An 18,121-nucleotide genomic window follows, 5' to 3' on the forward strand; every position below is an offset into this window, starting at 1 on the left:
TTATTATTAATCTTCAACTGTATAGTAATCTAGCTTACGAGGCTACAAGTATTGTTAGTTTGCTATTGTATACTGATATGTCTATTTTATTTTGTATTTTACCCTCATCCCTTGGTCATAATTGGTAGTGTTTTTGGCTCTTTAATTAGAGCCACTTTTATTACTAATTAGTGTTTTCTAGTGTTTTCGTAGTTTTGGTTGAGTTTTGTAGGGAATTGCACTTTTGGGGCATTTTCCCGGGATTTTATGGAGCGACTACGAGTATTGGAGAAGCACGACCACTTTTCATAGCCTAGGGCCAGTTAGAGTCATCGAGCCGGTGATTAAGGGCTTAACATTTAAAATACCGAGCATTGGACACCGAGTGATCAAGCCCCAAAGTGGAAATTCGGATTTGGCTAAGAAGTGAAGCCCAAACCAAGTCCAACCAATAGTCGGGCCCGATCGGGCGGCTACCCAGAACAAGGAGATGAAGAAACACGGACCGCCCGATCGGGCCCATGTTTCTGAGGGGATGTGTTCGGCGATTTACTTAGTTTTAATTAGGATTATTGAGGAGTTTTGTAGAAGTACGTTTTAGTATTATTAGTTTTAGTACCTCTTCTCTTAGACTTTCTCTTTCTACTCAGCTTTATTTTCTCTCTCTATAATTGTATACTTTGTTCTTGATTCAACTCATTATTTCCGTTAACTTTGGTAACGATTTCTTCTATATTAATTTTAGTTTTTTTATTTCTTTTATTCATCATGTCTCCTTTAATTGCTTTGATTAGTTTAGATTTAATTATGTGTGAGTTGTTTCCTTTATAGGGTTTATGGGGATCCATAAATAATATGAAGGGTAATTTGTTATTGTTGATTGTCAATTATGCTTGATTAATTTCCTATTGATTGATTTAATGCTATGAAATTAGATTAGGCCTGGTTTAATTGTATGAGTTATGCAATATTGATTCGAGCTGAGATTCGAGAGATGAGAATTGATGTTTAGACTTAGTTTCAATAGGCGGACTAATTTATCAATGGTTAAGTCGAGATTCGAGAGATGAGATTTAATACCAATAAATTAACTCTGTGATTGTAATACGTAGCGAAATTGTTTAAATTAACTCTGAGATTTAATACCAATAGGCGGATACCCTTTATGATCTGATTAATCAATGCATTGATGATAAATTGTTATGTTTTACCCTGAAATATTATTTATTGGTGAACCTATGCCCTACATATTTTATTCATTGATTTTCCTTCTATCTTTATGCCTTCCCACTTTTACTCTTAGAAGTTTAGTTCCCTTTTATAACAACAAATTGGTTACTTGATAATCTAGATTATATTGATTAATTAGGAATAAATTGACTTATTTCCCTGTGGTTCAACCCTTCTTCCCTATCTATTATTAGTTGAGTGGTATTAGGAATTACTTTTGATTAGGCGTGATACGACTTTAGCTTGTCATATAACAGAGTAATTTATTCAATTTGTATTAGATATTAGTTCGAAATTTTTTGTTAAATTATGTTTGGTTTAAAATCATTTGTGGGGTTAAAATTATAGTTTGTTTAAATGTATGGTTGGATTGAAATCATGCAGAATTCAGGTCACTTTAATATCAGATGAGTTAAAGTTTGAAAATATAGTTCCTTGGTTTGAGTTAAAGTTGGGTCAAATCGATTTCGGGTTGAGTTCAGGTCGAGTCAAGTTAGTGCTCGATTAAGTTCAGAACGGATCAGATTCGGATTCGATTGAGTTTAAGTTGATTACAGATCGAATTTGATTCGAGTCTCAAATTTTAGAGTCAAATTAGATCAGTTATAAACTTATGAAGTTTTGAGGCTACACCCGGGTGCACCATGCGCATGGTACTTCTAAAAAGAACATTATACATATTCTAAAGAACATAGGCGAAAAAAGAAAATTATAGACATTTATAAAGAACACATTTAAATATGTTTTTTAAATTTGGTCATTATGTTCTTTGAGTTTAAACTATATGTTCTTTATATCATAAAAAATGTTCTTTAATGTATGTACATAAAAAAAAATGTTAAATTCAATAACTTGAGTAACCATGAAAAAAAAAACATGTTCTTGAATATACTATCAATCTATCATGTTCTCTTGTACATACTTTATATTCTTTATAAGTAACTCCTATTATACTGATCAAGTAACCTCTATAATACTGATCGAGTAACCCCATTAACACGGACTAAGTAACCCTATAATACTGATCGAGTAACCCCATTAACACGGGTTAAGTAACCCTTATAATACAAAACAAATGATTTTTTTTCGAAGCGAGTCGGTTTGACACCTCTAATTACAATAATTTTATTTTATTCAATGAATCCATGATCCGCGGCCTGGATAATAAATTGATGGGCGCGTTACGAAACTAGCTACACACGTGGCCTAATCCCATTCAATTCTTTTCTATTCAAATTTTTAAGCATGACTGGTGGACCTGCGCCTTAATATTTAATACCTGAACTATAATACTCGCCCTTCCTTTGTGCTGACTGTATTATTACACCTTCACAATTACCAAAACACCCTCATTCCTACTCTCAATTTCTCATCATCACAAGGGCATAATCGTCAAATCAATCCCCCAAAAACCCATTTAAAAAAGTCTAAAATTTCACATCAATTTTCTCTCTCCTCCATCACTTTCTCTCTCCTACCACACTTTCTCTCTCCTCCATTTCCATCATCAATGGCTTCAACGGCGTTCCGTCTCCGCCGTATCGCCGCCATCGCCGCCGCATCCTCCGCCGCAACAATCACATTTACAGTCTCTTCTTCCAGAAATGACCGCGGAACTACGGTGGGACCCGAAATTCTGGCCAAAGTTTCCGACGCAAACGCCGTCGTTCCACCTCGACGGGCTCAAATGTCGGCGTTGTCCGGTTCCACCGCCGAAAAACCGTTGGATGTGCTCGTGATTGGCGGTGGTGCTACCGGGTGCGGTGTCGCGCTTGATGCTGCTACTAGAGGTCTTCGTGTTGGGGTTGTTGAGATGGAGGATTTCGCTTCTGGAACTTCTTCTAGGTCTACTAAGTTAATTCATGGAGGTTTGTTTAATTGATTTTTATTTGCTTGCTTTTAATTGTTTATTTATTTTTTGATTTTATTGTGTTTGATTTGATTTGGTCAATTTTGTTGGGCGTTTTGTAATCTATGATTTTATGTATTCTGTACTTGCATTGGAATTTTAATTTGGTCAATTTTGTTGGTGTGTTGAATTATGGTTTGACTGGTTGTGTTGTTTCGGTTGTGATCGACACTTTCGGGTGGTCAATTTATAATGGTGTTTGTAAATGTAATACCCTGTCGTTACAGGGAGAAATAGGTGGTAACTTTCGGGGTGTTTTAATTGATTTCGATACGGCCAGGTAGAAAACATGGGTATGTGATGTTTTTGATAGGCGCGGTGGTTTCTCATATGGTTATGGTGGTACATTTTCGTAGTTGAGCTTTGGATGGTTATGGTGGTACATTTTCGTAGTTGTGCTTTGGATGGTTATGGACCCTTTTCGTGGTACTTTGAATGATTGTGGTAGTATATTAGGCGGTAGGAAAATGATCAGAATTCAATGCTCTCCGTTTTGTATTCCCTCGAAGGAGAAATGGTTGTTGCGTTGTCCTAATTTCTCATGTATGACATGAGCTCATATATGACAGGAGCTTAGTGAAAGATCCCTCGAAATACTTAGGCTATATTCATACTCTTTCCTTTAGTCAGTGGTAAGTTGAAGAGGGTATTTATCAAGATATGAAGTAAAGGCGATTAATTATTTGTTGACTGCTATATATCAATGGGAATAATGATTTATTATTTGGGTAAAAGCTTGTAGTAGAAGATCTTTCAGCCTTTTTTTTAAGGATGCAGTAATGAGATAAATACATAATATCTATATATGCGCATTGTTTTGGCTGGTTGAGGCTGCTCTGCTATCTCCAACACCCTTCCCCCTCTGAAGCTGGAAGGTGTGATGATGTTATACACCCTCCCTCTCTTCCCCAGCATTGCTATAATGTTTGATTATGTATTTATGTATAGGGAGTAATTGGCTAAAAACTAGTTGCTTGACGTTCCCACAATTAGATACTGTTGAAACTAGATGATATAGCCTGTAGTAGACCTCCTTGAAAGAGGACAACATGCCCATATAATACCATGCCTTGCAATTTCTGCCACATAGATTAGAATATGCTGGAATGCATGAATATGAGGTTGCCTAGGAAGCATGAACTGACATTAACACTGATTTTTTTAGGGTAAACTTGGTCTATTACTTTTTCTTAAATTACTTTGCCTACTATATGAACATCAGGATTACCTGATCAAGTGCTTACAGCCTTATACCTTTCCTTTTGTCATTGAGTTGCCTTAATTGTGTTAAATATGGTATCAATAAACTTTTACTGATATTTGTATTGCTATCCTCTCCTTGAGTAGCTCCTTGGTGAACAACTGAACTTTAGTGGTATTACATTCTACTTTAGTTTAAGGAAATAGCTGACCTACTTCTATTTCTACTAAAAAAAAATTATGCAAATGTTGTTTGAGTGCTACTTAATTTTATTTATATTTTTAACCACCCCAAGGTTATTAAAAAAAGTGATCAATTTTTGGACTCTGCAAAACGCTGAATTTTGAATCCCTCAACTTGCCTGGTTACAATATCCTCAAGGCTTGTTTATATTAGATACACAGATCTCGAGAGCCTGAAGATGTCATTTCTCTGGGTTATTCTCACAATCTCATCTTTTGGTATTTACAAACAATTTGTGTCTCAAATCGCCATGAAGAATTATGATGTGTAATTTAGTTGAAATCTTGGCTAGCCTCTTGAAGCTGCTAAGGTAATGAGACATTTGCTTGTGGCATATTTATTGCTGGTGAAATCAATATTTTCAAAGTCTGTGCTCTATAGTCCTCTATACAAATATACAATGCTTTTAAGTGTAACCTTTTTATATGAGTCTAGCCTGTCAGCTTTTAGAAACGCCACTTGCGGTGTATAGCTCTTTCAGTATTGCATCAACTTGATATGGATCAGTCAATACTTTACCTGTGCTATGAAGTTTTTATGTTTGGTGGCAGCCAATGAAACTGAACAAGATTGCTTCAGTGAGAAGTGGCTGATCCTGAGCTTTGGCTTAATTAAAAAATTAGTTCATGAATTTGTGCAAGAGATTTATGTGCTCTACACGACCTTCTTAGGTCCAGAATTGTCCGTGCTATGTTAAGAAAATTTGGATTTGTATTCATAGAATGTCTTATGGTGGAATATTTTTTCTGATTTAATTAATCTTGGTGGTGTTTGAAGACTGAAAGGAAAATTTGTTTTTGTAGGGAGAGGAAGTGTCTTAAAAATATATATATTCATCACATCTGACAGCAATTAGAAGGGTTAGCTTATTGATAAGTGTTTCTGAAAATTAAATCTCCTGGCATTTGATTGTGGCTAGCTTATCTACCTTGCAGTTCACACTCCATTTTATCATACGGGTATCAAAATAAATTCTTAGCTGTTTATAATAAAGGAGGCCAAAGGGTTTAATGTATCCAATTAAATTTCTGGTTAATATAAACCTTTCTTAAGGTTTCAAAACATTGTGAAATGTTTTTGAGAGTTGTGCCATCACTTGGCTGGGAATTATTTTATCAGAAATACAAATACTAGAGCCATCCCCTGCTGAAGTTCTTTTCTCTCCTTTGATGAAAGAAAGCATTTTTAAGGATCAGAAGTTGAATTGGTGGACCTGTTAGATAATTCACCTTGGTGAACAATCATTATCCAAATGACAATCTGCTGTCAAATTAACAGAATTCTGAGTCAGCTCTAAAGCAAGTGTGAGAAGAGAAAAGCAAGTTGACACCACATTGCGTCTTTAGTTGATGACTATATTTATATGCATCGTATGTACCTTGTGCTAGGAAGGTCTTTTGTGATGAAGTTACTCATAGAAGTTGTGAGCTCTGATTGCCAAGAAAGTGGAGAATCTGATGCTATAAAATATAAATAGGTGAAGGTGCATGTATGGAAAGGCTTGCTGATTTTAGTAATAGAATTGTACTGGGAGGAATCCACCCCTTGAAGTGGGGTTACTTGTAGTTAGCTTGACTTATCTGATCAATACTAAATCCAACCTTCTAATTATTCTAATTCTTACATTTGTTCATTAATAATCGCATAAATTGTCTAAATAATTAACTTAGCTAAGGAACTGACCTGATTTCTGCAGGCAGCTGGCTTTTAAGGATGTAATTTGGTAGATTTAACAAATTTTATGTCTTTGGGTTATTCTGTAGGAAATGCTTCTTGTTTTGCTGCAATATTTTTCTTGGTTGGTTAATGTATACCTTTTCTTAACAAAGAAATAAATTATCTAATTCTTGCTACCAAGGAATTTCTGGGTGGGCCCTTAGTTTGAACTTTTTCTTTTGATGGGAAATATAGAAGAAAGGGTAAAAGGCGGCGTACATATTGTTCATTTTTCTAAGTTTAAAATATTCTCTTCTTCTTTGCATAGCAGTGATTGTTATACTTATTGCATACTTGTGTCAAACTATTCTTAGGTGTACGCTACCTTGAGAAAGCTGTATTCAATGTTGATTATGGGCAACTGAAACTTGTCTTCCATGCACTTAAGGAACGCAAACAGCTGATAGATAATGCTCCACATCTGTGCCACTCTTTGCCATGCATGACCCCATGCTTTGGATGGTTTGAAGTGGTATACTACTGGGCGGGATTGAAACTATATGATCTAGTTGCAGGGGCAAGATTGCTACATCTATCAAGATATTACTCAGCACAACAGTCTATTGAGCTCTTTCCCACTCTTACAAGAATGGGAAATGATAGAAGTTTGAAGGGCACTGTAGTGTATTATGATGGGCAGATGAATGACTCTCGACTTAATGTTGGTTTGGCATGCACAGCAGCATTAGCTGGTGCCTCTGTGCTAAATCATGCTGAAGTTGTTTCATTACTTAAGGATGAAGCTGATGGGCGGATAATTGGTGCAAGAATACATGACAATCTCTCTGGTATGTATGATAGATTCTATTCACATGTTTCCAAAACTATCTACAGTTGCACAGAAGTCTGTTTTGATTAAATTTAACTGTTGTATAATATCCTCTTCATGATTTTAGAATTTCATCTTTTGATCGAATTCTGTCCAGATTGGTAAAACCAGCTTATCTTTCATGCCTTTTCCTTCTCTCTATTTTATTTGGTACTGTGGGCATGAAAAGAAGTAATTCTTTGAGATGTAACTTTTTTGTTGGATTGTTTTAGTCAACAAAGTTATTAATGTTTAGTGTACAAACTCTTTTTACTAGTAAATGATTGTACTCTATCAATTTGCGGCTACTAATCCCTATGCAATTGTCCTTTCTTATCAAAAAATTATCTCTATCTCCTTACAATCTTACTTGAAAAATTGCATAAGACTAATTAATGTTTCTTTATGGTCCCAGCACACTTTTTACTGGTCACTGCTGTGATTCGCTCTTTCTCCACTTGCCTGTGATTTTTGTCTTCACTTTCATAACCCCTCCTTTTTTTTTTTTTTTTTTTTTTTTTTTTTTGGTTTTTGTTTTGTATAGGTTCTGTGTCTGTGCACATTAGAATGTCCCCCCCCCCTTTTTTGTTTTTTTGTTTTTTGTGTAGGTTATGTGCGTGTGCCACCTTTGCACACATTAGAATGTACATTTTGTAAAGGAGATCAGGTTTGAGGGTTGTTGTCAATGGTAGAAGAAGGGTTAGAGGAGTATGCTGCTTGTAAGGTTTCCAGCAGGCTGCAAGGACTGGGGAGGTGCTATTGAAAATAAAATAACAAGAAAGTGGAAATTGTTGGAGGTTCTGTTTGTATTCATGGATAGGATTGAGGAAGTGGTAGATTTGATGGGTTAAGGTACATTGTTTTGGCCTTTTGGGTGACATCTTTGGTTTGTAGGGAACCACGAAGGACAGTGATTTAAATAGGATATGAGTCATATGACTCTAGGGCTCTAGGCCTTGGAACTTTAGATGTAACCCCCTAAAGACTGCAATAGCTAATCCTTCCGACATTCACATTTACTTCATGTGAGGCTATGACATCTCCAAGGAATTTCACTTTGTATGGAAAAACCTGAATAGTTCTATATATTCTCATTTTGTAGTGCATATATGTATTTAATTTGTTAATAATGCATATAAACTGTTTCTGGTATTATTCTTACATGCTAGTTAATCAGGTGAGGAGTTTGATACATATGCTAAAGTTGTGGTAAATGCTGCTGGGCCTTTTTGTGACTTTGTTCGGAAACTGGCTGATAAGGCTGCGCCACCAATGATATCTCCTAGCAGCGGAGTACATATTGTTCTCCCTGACTACTACTCTCCAGAAGGGATGGGGTTAATTGTTCCAAAAACTAAGGATGGACGTGTTGTATTCATGCTTCCATGGCTGGGAAGGACATTAGCAGGGACTACAGATTCTAATACTGCCATCACAATGCTGCCAGAACCACATGAGGATGAAATTCAATTCATATTGGATGCTCTCACTGATTACCTCTGCATCAAGGTTAGCGTCATTGTATCTTTACACATGTTTTTAGAGCTAGTCTAATAGGTTTAGCCTTGTGATTACTGCACGTTCATATCACTGCATGTTCAGCGTGAAGTGTTAACACACCAATAGTGAATTGTGTTGTAAGAAAATAGAGTTGTTACATTGATTGGGGTCAAATGTATAAAAAAGCTCTAGGCGCGCCATGGTGATTTGGAGTTCCCTACGCGTTAGGTGCACCTCTGTTGTATGCCTTTCGCTTCATTGAAACCGCTTTGCCTAGATGCTAGATTATTAAAGGCACATGACCCTTAACTCCTTGCACCTCACTACCTCAGGCACGCTTTTTTAAATACTAATTGGGGTCCTCCTGTCCATTACTGTAGGCATGTCTGAAGCACGCACCTAGGTGATGCAACACAATGCCGTGCCAATGATTATCCCAATTACCGTTGACAAGATTCTATTAAAGTGAGGTTTTGGGGTACCGGGACTAGGTTAGATGTAGATAACTTTACCTATATGATAGCATTCCTTTTTTAGGCCTAGTACAATAGTACAACTTTATGTACCTTTTGTTTTTGTTCTTTTTTCTTTTAGTACAGTTTGCAACGCAATATTGTAATTTAAATGTCTCAAGCTATATACTAAAAAATATATAATAGTCATATTTAAAGGCTAAATATCGAGATGAATATACCAAGATCTCACATGACCATGTTTGGAAGTATAAAAAAATGTTAAATTGTTAAGATTTCATCTTTCATGGAATCTATCAAGATTTCAAATAGGACAAACATTAATCTATAGTATGCTATTTTTGCATGATATTTTGGTCTGAAGTGCACTTGATTAGCCTTTTAATTAGCAGAAAATAACAAACCTGAGTCATTGCTTTAGTCCCCACTGAAATCCAAAATTGGAAAATAATTATATGTTGACTAAAAGATTTCATTGGAAACATTAGAAAACAATGATGATGCATAATAATATATATATGACTATTTTGTATGAATAAGAACAGTGGAGTTTATGATATATCATAGACAACTTGCAATAAATTTGAGTTATTTCAAATAAAGTAAGGTTAGATTAATTCAAACAAAATAAGTTATGTTAATTTATCGAACAAAATAAGTTTAGACAAAATTTAATTAAGATAAATCTTAACAAAACATGTTTATATAATATTATGTACTACCTTAGTTTCCAAACGTTTGTCTCATTTGGAATCTTGAGAGACTTCATGGAAAATAGAATCTAATAAGTTAAACTTTTTTTTTTCTAATTCAAATAAAAAGTCATGTGGGATTTTGTTAAATACATCTCGATTTGTAATATATACGTAGTAAATTTTTATATATGTATATATTATATTTATCATATGTAGCTTGAGATATTTTTAATTACAACATTGCATTAAATCAGTGCAAAAATCAAATGGGACAAACATAAAAATGGAGGGAGTACATTTATCTATTAAAAATTTAGTTATCAATCTTATCATATTTTATACATATAAACAACATTCCAAATTTTATCAAGTTGGTATTTTATCAAATTGGTAATTAGATTTGTTAGAATGTAATAATTAAGAAATTGGTTTTCAGATCAATTAAATTGAAATTCCAAATTTTATAATTGTAACAAAGAGCTGCATTTTTGTTGTTATAACCGATCAATTATCAAAAAAATTCAATTACAAGATTTACATCTATTGATGTAAATAAAAGTTGTAACATTTTGTTGAGTTCCCATTACTCTAAACAAAATAAGTTCCAATAAAATAAGTTCATACTAAATGAGTCAAATAGGACAGACCCTTAACAATTTCAATTGGACCATTAGTAGCATTGTGCCTTTTTGTTAAACATGGAAGGTTGGGAGTTGGGACAGTGTGAGTGTGTGACTATTTATCATGTACAATTGGAGTATTGTTAAACGCGAGTCTGGGCCGCACCCACAAACCAAGAGAAAGAGAGTTCATTTCATAAGATCAAAAGAGGTTCCATCCCAAAACCATATGACAGTAGGAGGAGTAGCCCCTTAGCCTTATAAAGTGTTTAACTCTCTCTTCTTTCAACCAATGTGGGACACTTACATGTGGTGACACTTGAGAGGTTTATTCTTCAACACTCCCCCTCACATGTAAGGTCCCTTTTAACTTTGTCTCTTTTGATTTTTCGGGTTAGAGTGCTTCTTCACTTCCCCTCACATGAACCTACTCTTGGCCAATGAACTTTAGCCATTTAAGGTTTCATATTGTGGGTCTGGCTCTGATACCATATTAAATTTCGAAACAATATAAAATGGGTCGGGCAACCCGAACAAGGAGGAGGAGAGTTTGGTCTACAAACAAGGCTTAAGAGCTTCCATACTAAAACCAATTGGCAATAGTAGGAGTTACTCCTCTACCTTATAAAGTAGAACCACATCTCCTCTTTCTCCAATGTGGGACACTCACAAGTGGGCTACAATGGGTTTCAAAACTCCCCCTCACTTGTGAGTGTCCTTAGAATTAGAGCACACTAGAAGGAACGAATACCCAGTTAAGAACGGCCCAATAGAACCTAGGCTCTGATACCATGATAAACGGGCCTGCCCGTCACAACTGTCCACTTTATACGACTAAGGAGGTTCTACCTCAAAACCATATGGAAATATCTCATATGTCTAACAAGTATGCTTAATTATCTAAATTGTGTTGGATGAAGGTGTACCATACATTTTATCCATGTGTTTAGCCAAACATTTCATAACTTATACAAATAGTTATATTTTAGCCATTACACTTTGTTTGGATAACAAATAAGGACGGAGAGAAAGGAGAAGAGAATGGAAAAAAAAGGGAGGGGAAGGTGAGCTCCTTTTTCCCTCCAAATCCTACCAATTTTAGAGGGATTATGCTTATTAAAGAGAGAGGGAAAATGGACCCTCCCTCTCCTTTCTCTTCCTTGCCCCAATCCTTTACCTAAACAATAGAGTTTGTCCCCTCCCTTTCTCTTCCTTTTTTTTCCTTCCATCTCCTTCTATCCAAACAAAGCGTTACAATTTGTTTGGATAAAGAAAGGGGATGGAAAAGAAGGGGGGGGGGGGGGGAGGAGAAGAGGAGGGGAGGGAAAGGAAGGGGAGGGAAGAATGGTGAGTTTTCCTTTCAAATCTCTCCATAGTTGGAGGGATCAATTTCCTACAATTTAATCATTCCATTTCTCTCCCCTCCAATTCCCTCCCTTCCTCATTTGCTATCCAAATGAAAGATACTCCATCTCTCCATTTCTCTTCCTTTCCTTTCCCTCCATTCCCTTCAATTCAAACACACCGTTAGTGTAAATTTTAGAATGCTACTCTTTTGGTTGATTTTGATCTTATGTTTAAGATGATGCAAATTGGCAGCAAAGTCATGGAAAGTAAGATTGATTTCTTACGGTTTGTTCTTCATTTTTTTTTGAAAGGATATTCCATAAGGATCAATATTGGTTATTGGGTGGGGCGGGTGCGGGTTACTGAGGGTCTAATTTCATAGGGCCAATAATAAGTTGGGCCAATGCGGGTCGTGGGTAAATAAAAGGTTGATAATGAGCGGGCCAATAAACTATTAAATTGGACAAGGCCATTATTAAGTATATATGAATTTGAAATTATCTATGTATGTAATATTTTTTACATTATCTTTTTTCTTTATTTATTAAATTGCATAAATAGTTTGGCCGTATAATGACCCTACCCAATAAGGGTCATGTTCATTAAAGGCCATGTCCATTACAAACTCTTTATGTTTGGCCCTGCCCTATTATCATTGGGCTACCCTACCCAATAACCAGTTCTAATCCTTACCCACCTCTGTATCGTTGAAGTCTTTAAACTTTGTTGTTAGTGGATAGGATAGTTGAGCTGCGTTTAAACACATGATGATTCACCTTATTTACTCTTATATGTAGTTATTCTGTTTGATATCTTAAAATAGAAGTTTTTTTTCCATTTTTATGTTATAGTTATAGTTTCTACTACCTGCCCATGAAATTGATATCATTCTTAAGATAGTCATAGTTTCTAGATTCTTGGAGTTGGACCAGCTGGTGATGGCAAAAAAAAATTAGTTTTAGTTATTCTGTTTTTCTGTTCGTTTGGAATAGGTACGCCGAACAGATGTTCTTTCTGCATGGAGTGGCATTCGCCCGTTGGCTATTGATCCAAGAGCCAAGAACACAGAAAGCATATCTCGTGATCATGTTGTTTGTGAAGATTTCCCTGGTTTGGTTACCATAACCGGTGGAAAATGGACCACATATAGAAGGTACTTTATTTGTTGGTAAAATTTTGCTCTTCAATTTTCATTTTGTATCTAAGACTCTTAAGTATCCGTATCGCTGTGGATTTTTATTCCAAGTCTTTGATATGGACAATATTTGTGATTTTGAGTTAAAGCATATGCTTTGTGAGCTCTGACTTCTGCTGTGGAATTTGTGTTCTGATGCTTTTAGCGAGATGCTGCTTTTATATAACCTATCACCGTAAAACTTATATTTTATGCGATGCACAAAAGAAGCAACATGACATAATTGTTGCGATACAGCTTTTAACATCTTTAGGCCACCTTTTGGTTTGCCTCAGACCATGTTTTTTTAATGTAATATTTAAAGAAAGTCCCACGACAATACTGTCCATAAACATGCTTTTCCTTCTCAAAAACGTCTTAATTTTTCATAATCATTCATTACTAAGAGGTGTTGTTGAGTGGAAGTGGAGAAATCTAAGGGAACATTTCTTTACAAAATATTTTTTTTTCCTGCCTTGGCACACATGCCCTAAGTTTGACCATTAATGTATATTTAAGCATTTATGAAATTATTATTAGTTAGAATTTTTTAAAGATATTTACATGATATTAACGGTTTTTCATACATTGCTCAAAAGTATATGTGTTATGAAATAGGCGGCATTGTATTCGATTTGTGTAGAGCAATAATCAATGATATAATCAAAGTGAGAAAGCAGTAAAGAAGATAGTCATAACACACAAGGATTTACGTGGTTTGATCAACTAGACCTACACCAAGGTGGGGGATTTGAGAGCTTTTCTTCACTGTAATGGAGAGAACAATATGAATATACAAGGAGTCTTTATTGGCTTAAAGGCTTAGATCACCCAATGGCTCCTTTTTTAACATAAGGTAACTCTGAATTACTTCCCAAGTATAATCCTAGTAGCCATAGAAAGGTGAAACCTAATATTAGGAAACATTAAACAAACAATGCCATGGAGATGTAAAACCATCAATTGGGGCATGTGAGAATGCGCAGACCTTGAAGTCGCATGCAACTCTACGTGCAACACTTAACCCTTGCGCGCAACCCTGTTCTCCTCTAGGCTCTCGCTATTTCACCACTGCCTCATTTTCTGTGTTTGAGTCTGCCTGTACTTCTTTGTGCATAGAGATATCGGTTATGAGTCACACCAACAATATGATTAGTTATAAAAAAGTAAAACCGTGTCATACAGAGGGAGTAACCTTTTCTTGGACTTATGGATAGATTTAGATTTTGTTATATGCTTGGGTAAAGATGTGGCTTGCTAAGTCTCTTTGCCAAATGTTCTCTGTATACAAAACTGAAATATGTTATATGCCTTGGTATCAAACTCTATTACTTAATTCATCATCAAAGCTTTACATGTTTTTGGCTTTAAATGAATTGAAAACGAGTTCCCATACTTATGCAAGAATTCAACTATAAGTGAAATGAAGAGTATTGTAGCCATGGAATCAAAAAATCGACTTACCGTCACTGTTCTGAACGGATTTGAATTTGCTGCTCTATGAAACTCCATTACGACACTGTGATAAAAATCACTTCCTCCTGCTTGGTCCTTTATGTAACTGTGACTCGTTTCCTTTTTTTATTTTTCCTTGTGTCAGTTGTTTGTCAAAATTGGCTTGAAACATATCAATTCTGTTAATGAAACATGTTATTTTAAAAAAATAATCAAATTTATCCTTTATTATAACTCACTCGTGTTTTGATAGGATTACTTATATTATTATAGAAAGAATACTTCTAAATCCATCAATTTGAATTTATTAAATTTTTTTTTTTTTTCATAAAATGTATTATTCTCTTCTTCACGTATGATTGGGCTCTACATGGCCTCACCCTTGTCTGGTTTTAAGCATAAGCTGCTTTGTACCCTCTAGCTCTTTTTAAATTTGTTGTTATGGTTGTTTTAGCATGGCTGAAGATGCTGTTGATGCTGCAATTAAGGCCGGAAATCTTAAAGCCAATGAATGCATGACTCACAACTTGATACTTACTGGCGGCCATGGTTGGGATCCTTCCAATTTTACTGTTATTGCTCAACAGTATGTCCGAATGAAGAAGACGTCTGATGGAAGAGTCGTTCCTGGTGTCATGGACACTGCTGTAGCAAAGCATTTATCGCAAGCATATGGTACATTGGCTGAGCGGGTGGCTTCCATAGCTCAGGTTAAAGCTTTGATCACCCTATATTTTGTCATTCACTTGATTTCTTCTTTCTTATTTTTGCCCTGAATCTAAGCATCAAATGGATTTCATAAATTGGTATAATTATTTGGGAATTCATTACAAAAACACACGTGATCGGTACTATCTGGTTATATGTCTCCTCAAAGTTTTCCAGTTGTCAACTTGTATCCAGAAATGTAGCTAGATTTATTGGTTAGTTTCGATGTGAGGTACTTATTTCTTTTCTTTTATCATCAGAATGAAGGTTTGGGCAAGCGCCTTGCCCACGGATACCCTTTTCTTGAAGCAGAAGTAGCTTACTGTGCTCGATACGAGTATTGTGAGGCTGCGACTGATTTTATAGCTCGGAGATGTCGGCTTGCTTTTCTGGATACTGATGCAGCTAGTCAAGCTCTGCCCCGCGTCATTGAAATACTAGCAGCAGAACATAATTGGGATAAATCGAGAAAGAATGATGAGTTTAAGAAGGCTAAGGAATTCCTGGAGACCTTCAAATCATCAAAAAATGCTCAGTTTCATGACGGTAAACATGAGTAGGATACCTATTTTTATCTTCGATTTACTTTTTGGATCATAGAAGTACTCAAGAATTTCCAACTATTGGCAAAATTCTTGGCATTGCCCTGCATCTTTTGGTCAAGATTGGTTCTTCTCCAAGTCTTCTATAGGGCCAGAAGTTGACCCTTTTACAAATAATGAAACATAATCCCATACTATATTACCGGATTCTGTAAAGTCTAAACCACACATAAAACTGTAAATGCATTTTTTACTTGTAGCAGTTAAATGCATCTTTTCTGACATTAGATAGTAGCTTGAGATTACAATTCTCATCCCAAATAATGTCGTTTTTTTTTTTCTTTTTGGGGGGGTGGGGGGCAGGGGGTCTGAGTGCTGCTATAGTAAGCTGGCGTTTGACCCCAGTCATCTAGTTCGATAGCAGCGGATGTACTAACCATCTTGATCTTTGAGTCATGTACTCCGTAGCTTATACTGTTAGTGATGAATTTGATACTCGTAGTATATGGGGCATACATGGATAGGTATTTTAGAGTGTTTCCTTTGTGCTGATGTAAATTTCGTAATTGTCTTTATTCATGCTATTATGTTCTTTAATTGTCAATACAATATCATGGTGGCCCGACACCAGCAGACAGCGAAAAGAAACTCAGGTAGGATTGTAGAGCTTTGCGCCAAAAATCATCTCAGATGGAAATTGTGCTATTTCTGGAAACTATATTCTATAATGCCTTGAAAAATTGTGGGAAGATATGCTTGTCGATTTTTGAAATTGTCTCAATGTGGAACTAGTTACTTGTGCAGTCTTAGACTTGGTGGAGGGTGAACCTCAAGTTTTTTAACTATTGATTGTTTTTGTTTAATGGGGAAGGATAATTAGGCTAGATTGTTTACTCGTATTTATTGGTAAGAAAGATCTTATTAAAAAGTACCCTCTCACAAATTAGTCAATTCAGCTATATAGGTAAATACTTGAGAGTAATAACGGAAGGTAAGAGATTAAGAGAATCACCTAAATCCAAACATGTATGGTGGATTGGTAGGGCTTGAAAATACAAACCTCAATGTCTTTTCTTGAGTTTTTCACCATATTCAATAAGCATGCTTGGTTAAGGTGAGCTTGTATATTATGATCAAATTAATTACAAAAAGTAACTATTTGGTTTGTAATTTGGGAATGCAAAACCTTTTTTTTTTTTTTTGGAATTAAGTAATGCAAAAAAATCTATTCAAAAATGTCATTTTCAAGCAGATAAACCAAACAAGCCAACAAACAAATTCTTTCAAAAAAAAATGTACAAATCTGGCTTTATCATTTCAAGTTACTTTAATTTATTATACTACCTCCGATTTTTATTACTCGCATCAAAGGGATATTGTTTGTTAGATAAAAAATATTCCTTTATTGCAAGTAATAAAAACCGGAGGTAGTCTCCGTTTCTTATTATGTGCAACAAAGGGGTATCATTTGTGAGACATAAAATATTTCTTTGTTGCACATAATAAGAAACGGAGGTAATATTTCTTCAAATTCTAGATCTTCAAATGATTTGTATTAAAATTTTGAATCGGGTAATTTTAGTTGGCTCTATTCAGAATAATTACTATCCAAACTAGATGATGACTTCATACAAAATGCCAAGAAGCAATTACACAAGTCATAAATCTTAGGTGGAACTTATCCTAAAGTCTAAATAACAAGGGAGTTAGTAAGTAATCATCATTGAATAATTGTCTTTGTTATATTGATATTGATCCAAATTAAAGTCACCATGTGTATATCATAACATGAATTCTCCACAAAATGGATAAAACAAGATTGGTCATGTAATAGATAATACGTGGTTACTTATAATTAATTTTCTAAAACGACATTTAATTGATAGGAAAGAGTGACAAGTAGTTGCCTTTTTTTTTGTAATTAACAATTTATGGTGATTACTCTGTATAATCCATCGATTTCCTAATGTATTGTAAGAGGATTTGTTATGCTGTTCGGGCATAAACAATGGGTCTTTTGGATAGACCTTTTCTGTGGGGTGAAAAAGACTGGACTCGGACCAAGTAATGACTACACGGCAAACAAATATAAACTGACCTCGAGGGTTGTGTCGAGGAAAGGCCCTCCTATGCCGAAGTTAGTACAGTGTTTCTAGAGAGAGAAAACTTTGCAAGATTATTAATTGCTTTTGGCTTAATGTGAATGAATGTAGAGAGATGAGAGTAAAGAACTTTAACCTTGCTTGATTAATAAGTAGGCCTTGAGGTCAAATGAGTTTTACCATGTTAACTAGGCCTTTGACTGACTTAGACTGCCTTAGGAGAGTTGAACCTTACTTTGGGCTTTGTAATTGAATCATTTGTGGACCAGCCCAATTAAAGTAAATTGAACCCAAACACTTACGTTGAGAGGGATATAATAGGACGATCATATTATGCAATAAATTGAATTTGTATACTTCACAAGGATAAGAAAGATCATTTCAAAAGACAAGATGAGTAACTTATCTGATACTAAAGA

At 35.3% G+C, this 18,121-nt stretch overlaps 1 protein-coding gene across 1 annotated transcript; it reads left to right on the top strand.

Annotated features, from left to right (window-relative positions):
- Window positions 1-2,437: 2,437 nt before the first annotated feature.
- LOC110699059 (glycerol-3-phosphate dehydrogenase SDP6, mitochondrial-like) lies at window positions 2,438-16,810 on the top strand. Its single transcript, XM_021876553.1, has 6 exons — window positions 2,438-3,077; window positions 6,593-7,066; window positions 8,264-8,595; window positions 12,714-12,874; window positions 14,805-15,060; window positions 15,319-16,810. The coding sequence occupies exons 1-6, from the start codon at window positions 2,720-2,722 to the stop codon at window positions 15,616-15,618; spliced, it is 1,881 nt and encodes a 626-aa protein (XP_021732245.1). The 5' UTR covers window positions 2,438-2,719; the 3' UTR covers window positions 15,619-16,810.
- The last annotated feature ends 1,311 nt before the right edge of the window (window positions 16,811-18,121 follow it).

This window comes from Chenopodium quinoa, unplaced genomic scaffold, assembly GCF_001683475.1.
Source record: "Chenopodium quinoa cultivar QQ74 unplaced genomic scaffold, ASM168347v1, whole genome shotgun sequence".
NCBI classification, from domain to species: domain Eukaryota; kingdom Viridiplantae; phylum Streptophyta; class Magnoliopsida; order Caryophyllales; family Amaranthaceae; genus Chenopodium; species Chenopodium quinoa.

Excerpts from the sequence above, each read along its gene's own strand:
- LOC110699059 (XM_021876553.1), top strand. The coding sequence starts at position 2,720 with ATGGCTTCAACGGCGTTCCGTCTCCGCCGTATCGCCGCCATCGCCGCC. Across the intron at positions 3,078-6,592 it reads TACTAAGTTAATTCATGGAG|GTGTACGCTACCTTGAGAAA; the intron begins GTTTGTTTAATT and ends AACTATTCTTAG. Across the intron at positions 15,061-15,318 it reads GGGTGGCTTCCATAGCTCAG|AATGAAGGTTTGGGCAAGCG; the intron begins GTTAAAGCTTTG and ends TTTTATCATCAG.